Genomic DNA, 16,252 nt, shown 5'->3' with positions numbered 1-16,252 from the left:
TGGGTTGGACGGATGGCACCCTGGATTGGTCCCATGGTTGAGTGCCCCCATTGGGGCCCTTTAGACTTTCTGTACATTAGCTGCTATACGATTCCCGTGGGTTTAATGCCTGTTTTAAACAATGGTCTATGGCTTGTCTCTGGGGTTAACATGCCCCCGTAGAGAGAAGGCCAAAGCCATCAAGAGATCATAAAGGCTTTTGTGAGGCTAGATTGACACATTAACAGTTACAAAGGAAAGTGGATAAAGCAGACCATCAGATAGTCAGTATGACTTGGAGTTACGTAGAACCATGGAGGATGGTCACTGCAAGCATATGACAACTGAAGAAGCTGTGGTGTAGATTAGCAAGAGGATGGAAAAACAAAACAGGAGGTGCTTGGTTTAAGGCATTGAAATAATGGAATTGGACATAAAAATCCAGGCACGTGAATTGGAGAACCAGCAGTCATTCAGAATCGTTGACATTACATCTGTGATCCAACATTTGGATTACATAATAGGGACAACCAGAAGCCGAGCTTTGGTGATCCATTCTTTCCAGGAAGATATACATGCATGATGCCTTTTGCATGGTATAGATGTCTTTGTGGGTGCTAGGATCACACAGCGTGATATCCAAAATCCAGCTCTAATCCCCACAAGGGTCTCTAGGAAAACCCAGTTTAGATCTCATACTATTATACAGTTTGGGCTTGCTGCGGCAAAGAGAGGAACTAGCGAGAGCAACAACTGAAAACAAAAACTAGTGCCTGAGAGGAACTAAATGTATATGTTTCCAGGTTTAAGAATGGTCACTCAGGTGAGGATGCAGGGGCCTCAACTTGCCAAGAAAGAGCTCAATGCACCACTTCCCAAGAAATAGTTTAAAGCACAAAGCTTGGAAGTCTCACTGTGGCGCCCTGCCAAATTGCAAATGGTGAGTATGGTCTTGTGTGACTTTTCAATCAGTCAGCCTGATGCTACTTTTAGTTTTCTAAAAACTACCAAGTGAGACTGCTGCCAGCAATCAAAATTATACTACTTGAATTTGTTTCAGAATGAGAGGGAGGGGTTAGCTGTTGGTACGCAGCAGAGGGTAGAAGGGTACAAGCAGTTCCAGATGTCATGATCTACCCGAGGGAGACCCTGTGTAATTTTCTAAACCATGTTGCAAGCTATAGAGTATTATGTATGTGACTCCCTTTTAAAACCTGTTCTATATTACCTCTCCACTTAAATGACCATATGGTGTATTTTACCCCTGCTGTGTCATAAATGTCAGGTAGGTCAAAGAGGGGAATGATTAACTGGGTGGATACTTGGGAGAAGCTGGCTTGGTATATGATGCACACTTATGTAAGTGGGCTCCTTACACCAATCCAGACAGCCCTTATGGTGATTTTAGTGGTCTTAGACAACCTTAGAAAGCTCTCTAGGTGGTAGCTGTGGAGAGCACCCTTCAGGCTTAGTCCAGAAGGAGTGTAAAGCAGCTTGTTTTACCAGAGCATAATCTTGTAGGTATAGAGTAAGTGAAAAAGAACCACACAGTATATTTATAAAAATATGTAATTATTATAAGATACTCACTATCACATTCAGGTATCTCCTAGCCAGATATATAGACAATCTACACAGTACTTTGCAATAGAAACAGGTACGTAGCACACAATACTCAGTGGTCACCAGGGGGAGACCAAACCATATACTAAAATAGTGCTATGCAAACCACGACTCAAGTCAAGACTAATGGAATCTTTTGTTTCTTATATCACATTATCTCCGCAGTCTAAATTGAACATTATACACACCTAAACAACTGTTAACCTATATGGATTTTGCACAATTTGTCTATCTGAACCCACTTTCAGTGGTGGCATTTTAAAATGTGCGTCAATTTGAGATTTTCTTTGCAGATATTGGGTAAAGTTGTCACTATTCAATTGAAAAACCCAGACTGGATCACTCAGCTGGAAGAAGAAATGAGTTTGGAATCAATTGATATTGCAATGCCTTCTTCTACAAGCTCTGCATTGCTTGGTGAAGATGCAGATGTTGCTACAGAATTTGAGATAGAAGGTATGTACTCCTCGAGAAAGACAGTTACTATTACATAGGAAATTCTGTATACCTGTGTTATGTAAATGTACCACCTAGGATATAGGCAACATACATGTTTGTATAAATTTGTTTGCCTAATTCCACATAAAGGGGAATATTATGCCTATTTATACAATGTTTAATGCTCCTCTGAGGGTTTAAACCCCTGTTGAACATGTTTTGGTACTGGGCCCTATCGTCCTTCAGCTTTCAGGCCCATGATGTATTCTTGCCTTGGTGCAAAATGATAGGGCATGTTTATGGCCAAGAATCAAACAGTGTCATTTTGAAGAGGTGTAATTTTGAACACAGTGCTGCACGAAATCCTAAATTATAGCACATTTCATCACTGATGGCAATCAATGTTCTGACCAACTGGTATGACTGGAGAATTAGTCATAAACATGTGATTGTTAATACATTTCCGATTGGTACAATGGTTTGGAGAGCACAGTTGTATGCTATTACTTATGAATGTGTGAAGATTCACTTATTACATGTAGGTGGTGGTCATTATATACAGGTACAAGTGTGAATCAATATTTTATGGTTGTATTTTATGGTTGTTGCCTTGATGGGCAAAAAACAGCTGGATGGAAAACATAAGAGAACACACTTATACACTTCAGCCAGATTATACAAGCTTCACAACATTACAAATCTTTTGAGAATTCCGATCAGCCACCCTGTGTTTAGTGTGGACGAGGTGTGCTTACTCATGTTGCAGTAAGATGTTAATCCCCCTCAATATTCTCTAGCCACTATCTCTACTTCACCACTACTTCAAACTGTAAAGGAATTCGGTCCGTCATTCTCTACATTACCAAAGCACTAACTATTCATTGATCATCTACTCTCCAACTATTTAATAACAGTATCTGAACTACATACACTACTTCCGCTAATCATGTTCTCTCCCTACAACTTCTAATAATCAGTGTCTGACCTTCTTACACAGTCATCTAATCGTCTAATGACATGCTTTGGGATTACTTCCCTACACTTGCTAGCCACGTTCTCTTTAATGCTGGAGTTTTTTCACCATTATGCTGTTGTGGCCTATATGCTGCCTGTGGACCCCCCCCCCAAAACACCAGAACATTTTGGGAAGTATGGATGCAGTACTGTGGCACTGGTGGTGTTGCTGTCGTTGTTTTTCTCCAGGTGGAAGTTCAGGTCCCCTAGGAGGATGTACTCTGGAGAGGCTAGGGCGTGCGGGCTGATGAAGTCGGCGATGGTCTCGCTGAATTGTGTTCGTGGGCCCGGGGGTCGGAAGATGAGGGTTCCTCTGAGGGTGGTCTGGGGGTCGGTGTGGATCTGGAAGTGTAGGTGTTCGGCGGCGGTGAGTGTGTCTTCAGCATTGGTCGTGACGCTGATGGTGTTCCTGTAGATGATGGCGACTCCTCCTCCGGTTTTGTTGACTCTGTCCTTCCGGGTGATTTTGTAGCCGTCCGGGATGGCTATGGCGATGTCGGGGGCCGAGGAGGCGTTCATGCAGGTTTCCGTGAGGAAGGCGACGTCTGGAGCTGTTGTGTCGAGGAGTTCCTAGAGTTCTACGGCGTGTTTGTGGACGGGAGCGGGTGTTGAGCAGAATGCACTTGAGGTGGTTGTTGATGTCGTTGCTGTGTTTGGTGGGTGGGGTGCAGGTACGGGGGCAGGTGAATTTGCAGGCTTGGCAGGTGAAGGGTCCATGGGTGCGCTTCGGGGTGGCTAGGTAGTAGGCGGGTGGTCGTCCGGTGTTGAGTGCGTTGAGGGCGGCGGAGTCGTATCTCAGTCGGGCAGCTTGGCTTCGGTGGATGCCAGGGGTTCTGGCGCTGGACACGGTCCAGGTGCGGACAGGTGCTGACGGACTTGCCTTTGGCATGCCAGCGGCGCGCCCGCTGCGCAGCCGTGCAGTGGCATCCATTAAGAAGGGGCGAGGGAGGGAGGAGCAGGTGGGAGGGGGAGCAGGGGTCCAATCAGGCACGGGGGGCGGGGACGCAGGGGAGGCAGCGGCGGGAATCAGGAGAAAAAACGGCGGGAAAGTAGAGGCAGCAAGGGTGGTGCTGACGCGGTGGGGGAGCGACCTGGCCTGTGACCAGGGTCGAGGGTCGAGACACAGGACAATCAGTGCCTGACCTGATGGCATGGCCAGATTTGAGCGCACCAGAAGCACCTTACCGATTACCCACAGAGGAACGAAGGACTGCCCAGGTGTGCCACCCTTCGTCTCCTGAGCAATGAGGCAGAGGACGTGCTCCTTCAGTCCCGGCTGCGACCCGACAACTCAGCACGGAACACACCTGCTCTGCCACCTACTGCCCCACACCCGTACTAGCGCCACGGCCCAAGGGAACGGAGGATTGAGGCAAGAGGGAAAACGAGCACAGCCACCATTAGCGGGTGGCCGCTAAGAGTGGGACGCCACAGCTGGCTGAGGCGGCCCGGCTAGGACTGGGTGCGGCCTGCAGGTGTGCTGCAGTTCCCCCGCTTGTTTACCCAATATCGCCTGGCACTTTATTGCAGAGCCCGTCAAGACCCCCTCATCAATGTAGGTTTCGGCCCATCAACACTCTGCGCTCCAAGCTGGGCCCTAATATCGGAATCTGAGCCAAACAGGTACTGGGGAGCAGAGCCAGTGGAGCTGAGAGCGACAGGAGAGGGGCGCTGAGGAAGACGACAGGAGTGAGTGATGGTGCAGGCGCAGAAAACGGACTATCTCTTGATCTCTACACACCTGGGCCCAAGCCGACGGAGCTGGTAGGCCTGACCAGAGGCTAGATCTGGCATAGCTCAGACAGTGGTGCCTTGGCAGAACAGTCCACAATATACGGCTTGCAGCCTGGGCGTGCGGACCTGCGGTGAAACCATAGCAAAGGAGAAGACCCCCAGTCCGGACGACAAGTCAGTTTACGCAGAAACGAACATGGCTCATACTGGCACAATAAGGTGAGGAGCTAGAGGTGAGCCAGGCAAGGGCCTATCACCGGGGGACATTAACTTCATGCAGCAAGGGCAATAGCTGCGTTGGAGGCTTCATCTCGCAGGTGCCCACGGGTCCCACCCGGACGACACTTCCTTGAGTCACTGTTCAAGACATGCAAACAGTTAAACGCGATCACACGTCAGAAATCCAAGATGTAGGAGGGATGAGGACAACATCGAGGAGCAGGTGGCCCCGCTGGAAGGTAAAGGAGATGGCAGAGACACTGAACTAAGCTTTGCAGCAAGAGGTAATCCGTCTCCATGACCAGCACATAGATCTACAGGCCCATCTCGAGGACCTTGAAAACCGCGCCTGCTGGCATAACATACGGATCAGCGGGGTGAAAACCATTGCGGAAGCAGTGACATTTTCGCTTGCGCGAGAGACTTGGTCAACCATATACTAGGCAACCCACCCAACACAGATCTTAAGCTGGACAGAGCTCACAGGGTGGTCCCACCCGACCAGACAAAGCACCGACAGTGGACATATTATTCTGCGTACAAGACTTTAGGACCAAAGAAGAAATCCTCAGCAAAGTCATATCCATGCACCCCATCACCTTCAGAGAGCAGACCCCGACATTGTACCAAGACCTAGCTCTACTTACCCTCCAGAAACGAAGGAACTTTCAGCCAATTACTGCACACCTGCATCAACAAGGCATCTCATATTCCTGGGGTAACCCATTACGACTCATCTTTCGCCTGGATGGTAAGCTTCTCCAACTAAGATTACTTTTGGAAGCGAGTCGACTGCTGGGTGTTGAGCTTCCTGGAGAGGATGAAGAGAGACGGAGCCACACCCCTGGATCCCGCGACTCACCCTCGGGTTGGACGCGCCAAGGCCGCAGGTGACGACTGAAAAGACTTGACCAAGCGGAGATCACGAAGGAAGCCCTAGCTAAGACACACACTTAGTGAGACAGGCATGGGATGCTTCGCTCCCTTTTCTTTTATTGCATTGCGGCAGGCGGGAGGGGGGAGCAGTATTTGGCCACACTATGGACCCAGTGGAGACTCCCTGCCGGTCATCCTTGGATGTCGGACTAATTTTTGATTTCTTATCATTCACCTATACACATGTTCTGTTTGTTCATAAGAGTCTTCCATTCTATTTTGGGGTCCCTAGTTCACTTCCTCCCACCACAAAGGTGTCGTGTGGCACTCCACTTGCACCTCCTGGAGCCCATGCTCATGACCATACACACCGATTTAGCCCTAGCTGCAATCCTTGTCCTCAGATCCCTAGATGCCCCTCACTAAACTCAAGATTCTCACATTGAATGTGAGGGGTCTTAATAACCTGATCAAGCGCAGGGCGATTCTATCATATCTGGAGAACTCCGAAGCTGATATATGCCTCCTACAGGAGACACATCTATTCACGCGCGACTCACATCCTGTATGTTCCCAATGCAATTATTCTCATCCGGCCCCTCTAAAACAGTGGTGGTGGCAATATTGGTCTCCTGGTCCTTCCAGGGAAGGGTAGTCCAGAAAGTGGCAGTAATCATAGGGAAATTGCTCACTTACCAGTTTGTAATTGGGGGTCAAATGTTAGTCATCGGGTCCCTATATGCACCTAATGAGAGCCAAGAGAGATTTCTCCACGAAGCTCTGATGGAGGCAACAGGGACGGGTGAATGCAAGATACTTATAGGGGTTGATCTTAACCTAGTGTTGGACAATTCCCTAGACAGGTCTGGACAGAGCTCCGACCAGACAGGTGCGCTTTCAAAGAAAGGGCTAGATAGACTCCAAGAGTAAGGCCTAATAGATCTCTGGAGATTTCATCATTGCCATCTCAGAGAATACTCTTTTTTCTAACGCTCACAAAACCTATGCCAGGCTTGACTATTTGATAGGCTCTGAGGCCCTCCCCGACCTCACCTCCGATGTCGAAATTCTAGTAGCCTCTCTATCGGACTATGCTCCAGTTGTGGCCACACTAACACTCCCTCCAGTTCAGCAGCCAGCACAGCAGTGGCACCTCAGGGACACCCTCTTACAGTGCCCGGACGTAGTTGCGCAAATACAGCGTGCCATAGATGACTATTTATTGCACAATAATAATCCAGTCACGCTAATGTCGACATCGTGGGAGGCACTCAAGGTGGTAATTAGAGGGGAGCTAATAGCTGTCTCGACTGCTGACAACGCTGAGCATAGGAAGAAAAGGGATGAAGTCACACAGAGAACAAAGGAGCTGGAGAAAATGCACCAGAGGACTGGGGAGCCTAGAATCTGGTGCCAACTACGCGCAGTGCGTACACAATTAGCAGCTATTGACCAGGACAGGCAGAATACGCAGTTTTATGACTATGTCACTCGTATTATACCGGGCAGACAGATGCAGTTGCCTGCTAGCACACCAGCTGCCCGAGACTAGACAAATGCAAGGAGTCCAGGAGATATGCGACCCAACGGGAAGACTAGTGACTGGCGACGCTGGGATTACGTAGACTTTCCAAGACTTTTACACCCGGTTATACTCTGGACAGCAACTGAATAGCGCAGACAGAGATGCCTTCTTGGCAGAAGCACATCGCCCGACACTAACACCGGAACAAGCGGAACACTTACAGAGGGACATATGAGTGGAAGAGGTCATAGCAGCTATCGCACGACTTAAACTGGCCAAATCGACTGGGCCAGACAGATACACAGGGGCCTTTTACAAGCCGTTCTGCCTCATGCTAGCCCCGCTACTAACTAGACTCTTTAACACCTTTGTACCCCCGGGGCGATACCAGAGACCATGCTTGAGGCTGCTTTTGTGGTCATCCCTAAACCAGGGAAAGGCAAAACCAGCTGCGGAGCATACCACACCATATCCCTCCTTAATATTGATCTGAAACTATACACAGGGATTCTAGCAAACAGATTGGCCATATACATGCCAGGATTGGATGACCCCGACCAGGCGGGATTTATCACCCAACACAGACTAGGGACACTACTAAGAGGGTCCTCCATATTATAGAGAAAGTCTAAGGACACAGGGAAACTACATGCTTCTCACTATCGATGCAGAGAAGGCCTTTGATAGGGTCCACTGGCCATATCTTGAGCAGGTACTGTCACATGTCGGGCTGGGTGAGAAATTGAAGAGACAAATTCTGAATCGCTACCGCCTCCCCATGGCGTCAGTCAGAGTCAATGGGTACACGTCGACCTGCTTCCCCAAAGGCAGAGCCACAAGACAGGGGTGCCCTCTTTCACCCCTGCTCTTTATGCAACCTCACATCACTGGGGTTAGATTTGGAGGAGATATCCACACCATAAGCTTGTACGTGGACGACGTCCTGGTAACACTGAAAGAGTCAGTTTCGGCCTTGGGGGCCTTCTTGTCAGAGCTAGATTCCTTTGTGAAGGCCTCTGGGTTCAAGGTTAACATCAAGAAATCGGTTACCATTAATCTTTCTCTGTCACCACAAACACTGGCAAGCCTACAGAATCAGCACCCCATACAATGGACAGGGGACACAGTCCCTTACCTAGGAATCCAATTAGCGCCCACTCTACAGACAGTAGTTTCGGTCAACTATGACAAGTTACATGCACAGGTCCGCACAGAACTGCGACGCTGTAAGCATTATCCGATCACAAGGCTAGGGAGGGTGGCTGCCATCAAATATTGCCCAAAATACTATTTTTATTTCAGACACTCCCTCTGCAATCTCCAGCCTGGTGGATATATCTGGTACAGACCGAGATCTCTCACTTTGTCTGGCACGGCCTCAAACCATGAATGAAAAAAACTATTAGCACTCTACCACCTGGTGAGGGCGGGCTGGGGATCCCCCACCTTCAGCTTTACTACTATGCTGCACAGTTGCGACATCTAGTTTAGTGGAGCGCACTGAGTCGGGGAAACATTGGTTGTCTCAGGACCGAGCGGTAGCAGGCATGTCCCTGCAGAAGATTCCCTTTCTTAAAAACCACAACGACCCCCTAACCTATACGTTTTCCAAATCACACACGCAACACTGGAGGCGTGGGACCAGACTAACACCAAACTCACACTGACCACCTTCCCCTCCCCCCTCATCCCACTCTATGACAACCCTGATTTTAGTCTGGGGATGGGCGAGACTGGTTTTACACATTGGCACTCCTCAGAATGCCGTGCTTTGGGACACCTCTTTGACGTAGGAGTTCTCTCCTTCACACAAGTTAGATCTGACTGTGGGATCCCCGAATCTGATAGGTTACACTACCTGCAGCTTCGACTTTGGGTGCTACACCCGAACTACAGACCACATGCGCAGAGGCACCTCACACCTTATGAAAGATGGCTTATAACGAGGACGTCAGATAAGAAGCTCATCTCCAATCTTTAAAAGAAGTTACTCACCCGACACATGTAATGCAGGCTGCACGCGCTGGGAAAGAGACCTAGGTCGAGAAATTAGGAGCAAAGAGTAAGAGAGTGTGTATTACAGGGTACGGCACATGGCAAGTAACATGGGACTGACGGAAACGCTAACAAAAATTGGTACTACATGCCAGAACTCATCCACAGAGCAGACCCCAAACAAAGCGCTGAATGCTGGTGAGGGTGTGGAAAACAGGAAACATTGGTTCATCTCCTACGAAAATCTGACCATATACAACAGTACTGGTCCCAGATATTCGACAAGGTGGACAAGTATCTAGATACCCAACTACTGAGATTACCAGCCTATGTACTTTTAGGAGTACCAAACCCTTTAACGTATCCACTTAAGTCCAAAAGAGGTCGCCAGATAGCAATAGCCTTAGGGTCAGCAGCTCAAAACATTCTGACCCACTGGAGAACCTCCTGAATACCCAACTTTACAGGTTGACTCCAGCGCTTGTGGCATGATTTGGGGATGGAGAAGATGACCCTTACACTGGCAGGGAAGGGCTCGACCTTTGGGGATATTTGGCAACCATTCCTGGCTCTCCTTACACCAGAGTTCCGCCAGCTAACCTGTCCTAGGAACCTGCACCTCCCCGATACACATACCGAGGCTAGCCAGGACACGAATCCACAAGATACAACATAGGCCTACCACAAGACTATAGAAGGAGCAGTGAACGAGGGAAGGGGAGAGGGGCGGACGGGGTTGTAGTATACGTTTCTTTTTTCTGTTTTCACCTGTAAATTGTTTGTTCCATCAGTAAGCCAACTGCATAGGGCTTTGCATAGCACATGGTAATGCGTATACTCCATAGTGATGGTTTGTTTGTTGATAAGTCTCAATAAAAAGATTTAAACCTAAAAAATGCCATTCCCTTTCATTTCTTCATTGCTTCTTCTGAACCCTCAAATTAGTTACTGTACCCCTTGTTTACTCCATCCTCTAATAACATTTCTGTAAGAACTTCACTACATCTACTTATCCTTTCCTCTACATTCTTCAGATATCTGATCTTATAATTGTATTAATTCATGCCTGAAACACCTTACCAACACAGTGCTTTGTTCTTTTTGTTTTTTTCTGGTATAAGAATATGTCTTTCCTTCACCTCCACCTCCACTGTCTTTTACTGTATCATCTAATTTTCCTTGTGAGTTCCGTTTTACTGTATCAATCTCTTCCTGATCACATGGATGCCGTTCTTGCTATCCGAGAGGGCTCAAATAGCAGCTCACTAATGATGCCCAACATGTCCTACCCCTTTGGACAGTTTATTTGTGGAGAGGCAACAGGGCAATGGACTGGAATGCAGCCTGAGTGATTCCCAGAGTCAGAGAAGTGTACTAACCTCAACCAACTACAGCTGTGAGAGAGAGAGAGTTAGTGAGTCGGCCTCATTTAGGGCATTCGCCAGGTTGATAACTGCTTTTACGCTTCGCCTGCACAGCAATTGTGAAATCTCTTGCATTTTAGAACAAAAAATCTTAAAGGGGGCGCAGAAGCCACAAATTACTCACCTTTATTTACCATTGACTGGCTTGCATGTGGTTCTCACGTCACCTTACATACCATTGGTTGGCTCCCACATGGCTCCAACGTCACTCTCGTTTGCTTGCTTCCTATTGGTCAGCGTCTCCTCCTTTTCGCCTCTGTCTTCCTCCTGGCTTCAGAGTCTTTGCATCTTCCTCTGAGGAGCTGACCAATTACTGCTTCTGGCGGCCAGTACATATCCACTGCAGGCCCCTGCAGTGATCGTACTCTTTTTTAAAAAATGTTTTTATTTTTTATTTTACAGATCTCACTGTCTGCAGTCCCTCTCCTTCACCCTACCCACTCCCACATTCTGTGCTGTTTTACCCACCTATAACCCTCCTTGTCCCACTGTCTTGTTTTTCACCACCCCACTGGCTTTCTGAAACTGTGCCATTAAGATGCGACCAAATTGCCCAAGACACAGTTGTGTGCTGTACTGAGCATGGGAAATAACATGTCCTCAGCCTGCTGGTCTTCGGCTTGCTCTTCCGGCAGCCCCTGCCCTGTAGTGCTATGGACAGCAGACCACGTCCACTTGCCCACTGCACTGGTTTTTTAGGGTCGAGTACATGCATCTCGCTTGTGAGATATTATTGTATACAAAAAGGGCTTGGAGTCCGCCTATTGCTTTACCATTTGCTGGCTTCATGTCACTCTTCTTTGCAGCCATCTTAATTGGCCATTATGTGTTTTTAGGCCGTCTCTCCTTCTCCCCGCACTTCGTTACTTATACCTGGCACCCCACCCCTGTTGTTTCTTCCACTGTTCTTTCTGCCCACCTCCCTCATCCGTATTGTACTTTATTTTTCTTTCATTTTACTAGTAGCTCTCCATAAGAATGCATGTATGTGTTTTCAAGACATCTCCCCTCTTGCCCCGCCCGCGTCGTTACTTGCACCCAGCACTCCATTAGGGTGCATGTGTGTCACTGCAGGCCATCTCCCACCAGCCCCCACCCCTCTTTGTTACTTGTACTGAACCCTCCTCTACCATTGTTGCTTCCTCAGTTCTCCTCACACTGCTCCCCTGTCATTGTTCTTCTTTTTTATTTACCTAGTAGCACTCCATAAAAGTGTGAGTGCATGTTTGCAGGATGTCCGTCCCCCCCACCCTACGTTGTTACTTGCACTTTGTTTCAGTTGTTGTTTCCGCCACTCTCTGCGCACAACTACCCCTGTCCTACAGTGTTGTGAAGTTTGTATACATAAAAATTCTTCAAATGGATGCATGGCTTGGATTCCAGGCATAAAACAAGCATTGTCAAAGCCAATATGTCTCGCCACGAGATGAGATCTATTGGCTTTGTCAATGTCTAGCCATGTTGTAGAGCAGCGCATATGCTGTGCAACATTACTAAAAGTAATTTTTTTAAAGCACTATAACTTTTTTCAAAAATTACTTTTAACTTTCAGCTATGCACAGCAGCTACACTGCTGTACCACATAGCTAAAAAACTTTTGGCAAATCCATTGGATCTCACATAGGCTAGACCTGTTGGCTTTGCTAATGCTTGTATTGGAGTAACAGCTTAAAGTCCAGAAGGGACGAAGGTGGTGCATTTATTGTTGTATGTGTTTGTGCGCATCATGTGTTATGTTATTTTTTTGGCAATATGGCTCAGTGACTGGTAAAAGAGATCTGCTCCACAGAGATCCAGTCTGGATAGGCAGTTTGCAGCCATTTCTTCAGCAGTGGCTGGTATGTATTCTTTGCTCTAGGTGGCCATATTGGTGAATAAGGCACGATGGCATCTGCTTACGCTAAGACAACTTCATTGTAGTGTGGTCACTTTCTGCACAGCACCCACCACCTCCGGGCTCTCTCCTGAAGTCACGTTGCTTGCTCTATACTTTGGTGCCTCTCGTGTTTGGTGAGCAGCAGGGCTACACAAATGCTTAGAGCATGTTCTACAAATTGCTCGCCTGGCGTACTGCTTGCTCCTCATTTTCTAGTTAAGGTCCTCTGTTTTTCAGCCTTTGGAGTGTGGGGGCACAGAGTACTGTATATATCCTAACTTGTGATGGGTGTCTTTCAGTCTTCTTCCCAGCCAGGCCCTCAATGCTCATCGTTTTGTAGTGGGTTCTATGGCTCAATAAGGACAAAGACACCATTTACTGCTTTGCTAACTTGACATGCCTTCTTTTTATTTAATCCCCGACGTCGGGGTGCCAGATTATACCATTGCCTGGACACGTGCTGGGAAAACAAACTCACTCCCACCTCTAGAGCCTCACTGGTGGGCGGTTTCTCTGACACCACGACATTACATCGCTCCATCATTCAGGAGGAAGAACACGAATCAGCATGAACCGCAAAGAAAAACTATTTAACAACATAATTTCGGTTAATCAGAATTGGCAGGGTGATTACTGCTAGTCTGACACAAATTATCTGTATCTGTGTGTCGGGCTGGATTGACTCCTTAGGTGGTACCGCTATGCACCCCCTCGTTGGGTCAATGTCTTTAACAAGGTGCTAGCTTCTGGGTGGATCCTTGACTGGGTACTCTGCTCCTTGGGCTGAGGGGTCTGACTTCCGGCGCTGGGAAAGTAATCAAATTTGTTACAACACACTGTTTCCCTTCAGCCCCCTCCAGTGATATGTCGATCTCATCTGTAAGGCTATTCTCTGTGGAATCCTGGTGAGATGGGTAACAACCATGGTTTGTCTGTACCTTTCTGAAATGGGAGATGTTCTGAGTGACTATTTCTGCCCCTCTCTTGGCAGTTATGATGGTCCCTTTCACTAATGTGACAGTCCATGGGGCCGCTCCAAATGACCGGAGGAATTTGCCTCCAGGGTGTCAATCCTGCACAAGCACTTGATCTCCTGGTGGGACATGTAGCTGATTGTGTACCTCCATTTGTTGTTGCTTGCACTCCAAGAGACGGAGGCAATTTGGGGGATCATGGTGCACGGCCCTCCGGAGATAATGGTGTCTTGGATTGCTCGTCCTATGCTCATCCGGTTGGGGCTATACCTGTGGTGGAGCGTGGGATAACTCAAAACTCCTGCAGAAACGTGTAGATGGCATTTTCAACATTCTTTCTTTCAGATGCTGCTATTCAAAAGACTTTGGTCAGAGTTCTTACTAACTGTTCCAGTTCACCGTTGGCCTGGGGCCACCTTGGCATGATGCATCTGTGTTGCGTTCCATTGTCTGTGCAGATTTCACCAATCAGTCCGTGAGTGACCATGACCTTTTCAATGATATGACTTCGAATTTTTAGGTAGAGGTCACAATTTCTACTTTGGAGATCCGACAGAAGTCATCTATGATTTTTAGCCTATGTGTTCCATTGGGGAGGTTGCCGAAATCCGCACTGGAGCAGTGCCATGGGCTGGTTGGGCCCTTCTTCGTGATGACCAAAAGCTGGAGGCTCAGGTTGACTACTCGCTTGGCAGGCGGGACAGTCCCTAACAGTTTGTTCCGCCCACTGATCCAGGACAGGAAACCAGACTTTACTTTGGAGACTGCTCTTAGTCTTCATCACCCCTTGGTGGGCTCTTTGGGCTACCTGAATCACTTGCTCTTGAGCCTGCTGGGTAGGACCAGGCGGGCTCCTGGCATGAAGCATCCTTCTGCCGTCGCAGAGAGCTCTTGCCGTACCTGGTACAAACCTGGTAGCGTCAGTCTTGCATCTTCAGTGCGGTGCACTAAGTGGCAGCGTAAGGCCTTCCAGTCACTGGCCCTGACTGCCTTGATGGCTATCTGCAGACAATCAACCTGCTCTGTGGCAGCCACGATGTCAGACGGGGACAATGGTAACATTTTGGACCTTTCCACTAGTCTGACATATTCCTCTGTGTCTTGGGCTTCACTTATTTCCTCCAAGGGGAGGCCGGCCGAGTGTGCCTCAACAAAAAGTCTGCTGATTTGCGTGTGCCTGGTCTGTACTCAGCGGTGAAGTTGAATTCCTGTAGCTTCAGGATCCCTTTCTTATTCTGTGGGGAGGGGGATTAGTGGCTTGTGATCTGTATAAATTGAAAGGATGACCGTGCAGGTACATGCAGAAATGGTGAAACCCCAATGGATCACAATGACTTCCCTCTCCATCTGTGAATATCGCTGTTCAGTGGGTGTCTGGGTCCTGCTCGTGTAGGTGACCACACTAATTTTCAACAGGTTTGACGTTGGGACAGTACTGCTCCCAATCACATGCGCCTGGCATCCACTGCCAGATCTAACTCGTTCTGCGGGTCGTAGTATGCAAGGTTGTTCTGGCCGACAGCGCTTCTTTGGAATTGCAGAAAGCTTGTTCTTGCTTGTCACCCCAACCCAAGGGATGTTTTTGTGAGCTCACGGAGAGGAGCAGTGAGGTCACACAGGTTCTGCATGAACCGGTCGCAATATGTCACCATGCTCAGAAATCTCTGGACTTCTGATTCTGAGTTGGGAGCTGGAGCTTCTTGAATGTATTGTACCCTCTCCCGGTCGGGCCCGATGCCATGTCCAGAGAACTGGTAGCTGAAGAAACTGGTGCATCTTTGTAGGAATTCATACTTTTCCCAGTGCAACGTTGGCCCCTATCTCTGAGCCTTGTGAATACAGCGTGCAGCCGTATGAGGCGACTGCCGAGGATCTGCGTGGGGACCAGTGTATTGTTGCTCACATTAATGACACCAGAGAGCCCAATTAACTCCTCTTTTATGATGAGCTGGAAAATGTCTGTAGCACTCAATATGCTGAAATTCTGCTGTGCCGGTGGAAAGCATGAGTTTAGAAGGTGATCATTGGGCACAAGTCTGGGTATGTGGGTATCTGGTGGTACCCTTACCTGAGGTCCATCTCAGAAACAATAATATCAACAAGAGAGATAGGGCGCAAGTAAACACTCCTGTACCCCAACAAGTATATCATAAACAACTAAGGAGTGACTCAGTGAAACGTAAAGTACGTGTGATAAAAAAGAAAATAAGTGTGTCAGGTTATTCAGAAGCCCCTACCTGATTAGAGTAACTGTAGGATTGGGAAATTCCAATCTTAATAACCAGGAGGTAGCAACCCAGTGAACCGGAGTGATTGCATCCAGCTGAGAAGGGCAAGTAAACCTCTTGTTAAAAGGACCCTCACTCACCACTAGTTGGTGACATGCTTCATCATCGGGTCCCCGCTGGGGTGGCCGAATGCCCCCCCCCAGCGTGCTACAATGCCTGATTTACAGCGGAGCGGGTTGGTGGTGGGTGTAATGGTGATTTAACTCAAAAAATGTGCAGAATAAGTGAGTGCAGAATTAAAAAATACACGGTTGAATCCCAGACAAAATATTTAATGTGGGCCAACC

General features: G+C 48.0%; 1 protein-coding gene across 4 annotated transcripts in view; it reads left to right on the top strand.

Annotated features, from left to right (window-relative positions):
* Positions 1–16,252, top strand: part of SYNJ1 (synaptojanin 1) — a 668,969-nt gene that overhangs the window by 531,851 nt on the left and 120,866 nt on the right. For all 4 annotated transcript variants that reach the window (XM_086933999.1, XM_086933998.1, XM_086933997.1 and 1 more), the window contains one exon: positions 1,896–2,058. In XM_086933999.1, the coding sequence (XP_086790125.1) occupies positions 1,896–2,058 (163 nt within the window). The remainder of the gene's footprint in view (positions 1–1,895; positions 2,059–16,252) is intronic.

Source organism: Lissotriton vulgaris, chromosome 8, assembly GCF_964263255.1.
Source record: "Lissotriton vulgaris chromosome 8, aLisVul1.2, whole genome shotgun sequence".
NCBI classification, from domain to species: domain Eukaryota; kingdom Metazoa; phylum Chordata; class Amphibia; order Caudata; family Salamandridae; genus Lissotriton; species Lissotriton vulgaris.
Note: the sequence above shows the minus strand (reverse complement) of the source record. Positions and strands in the feature narration are given on the sequence as shown.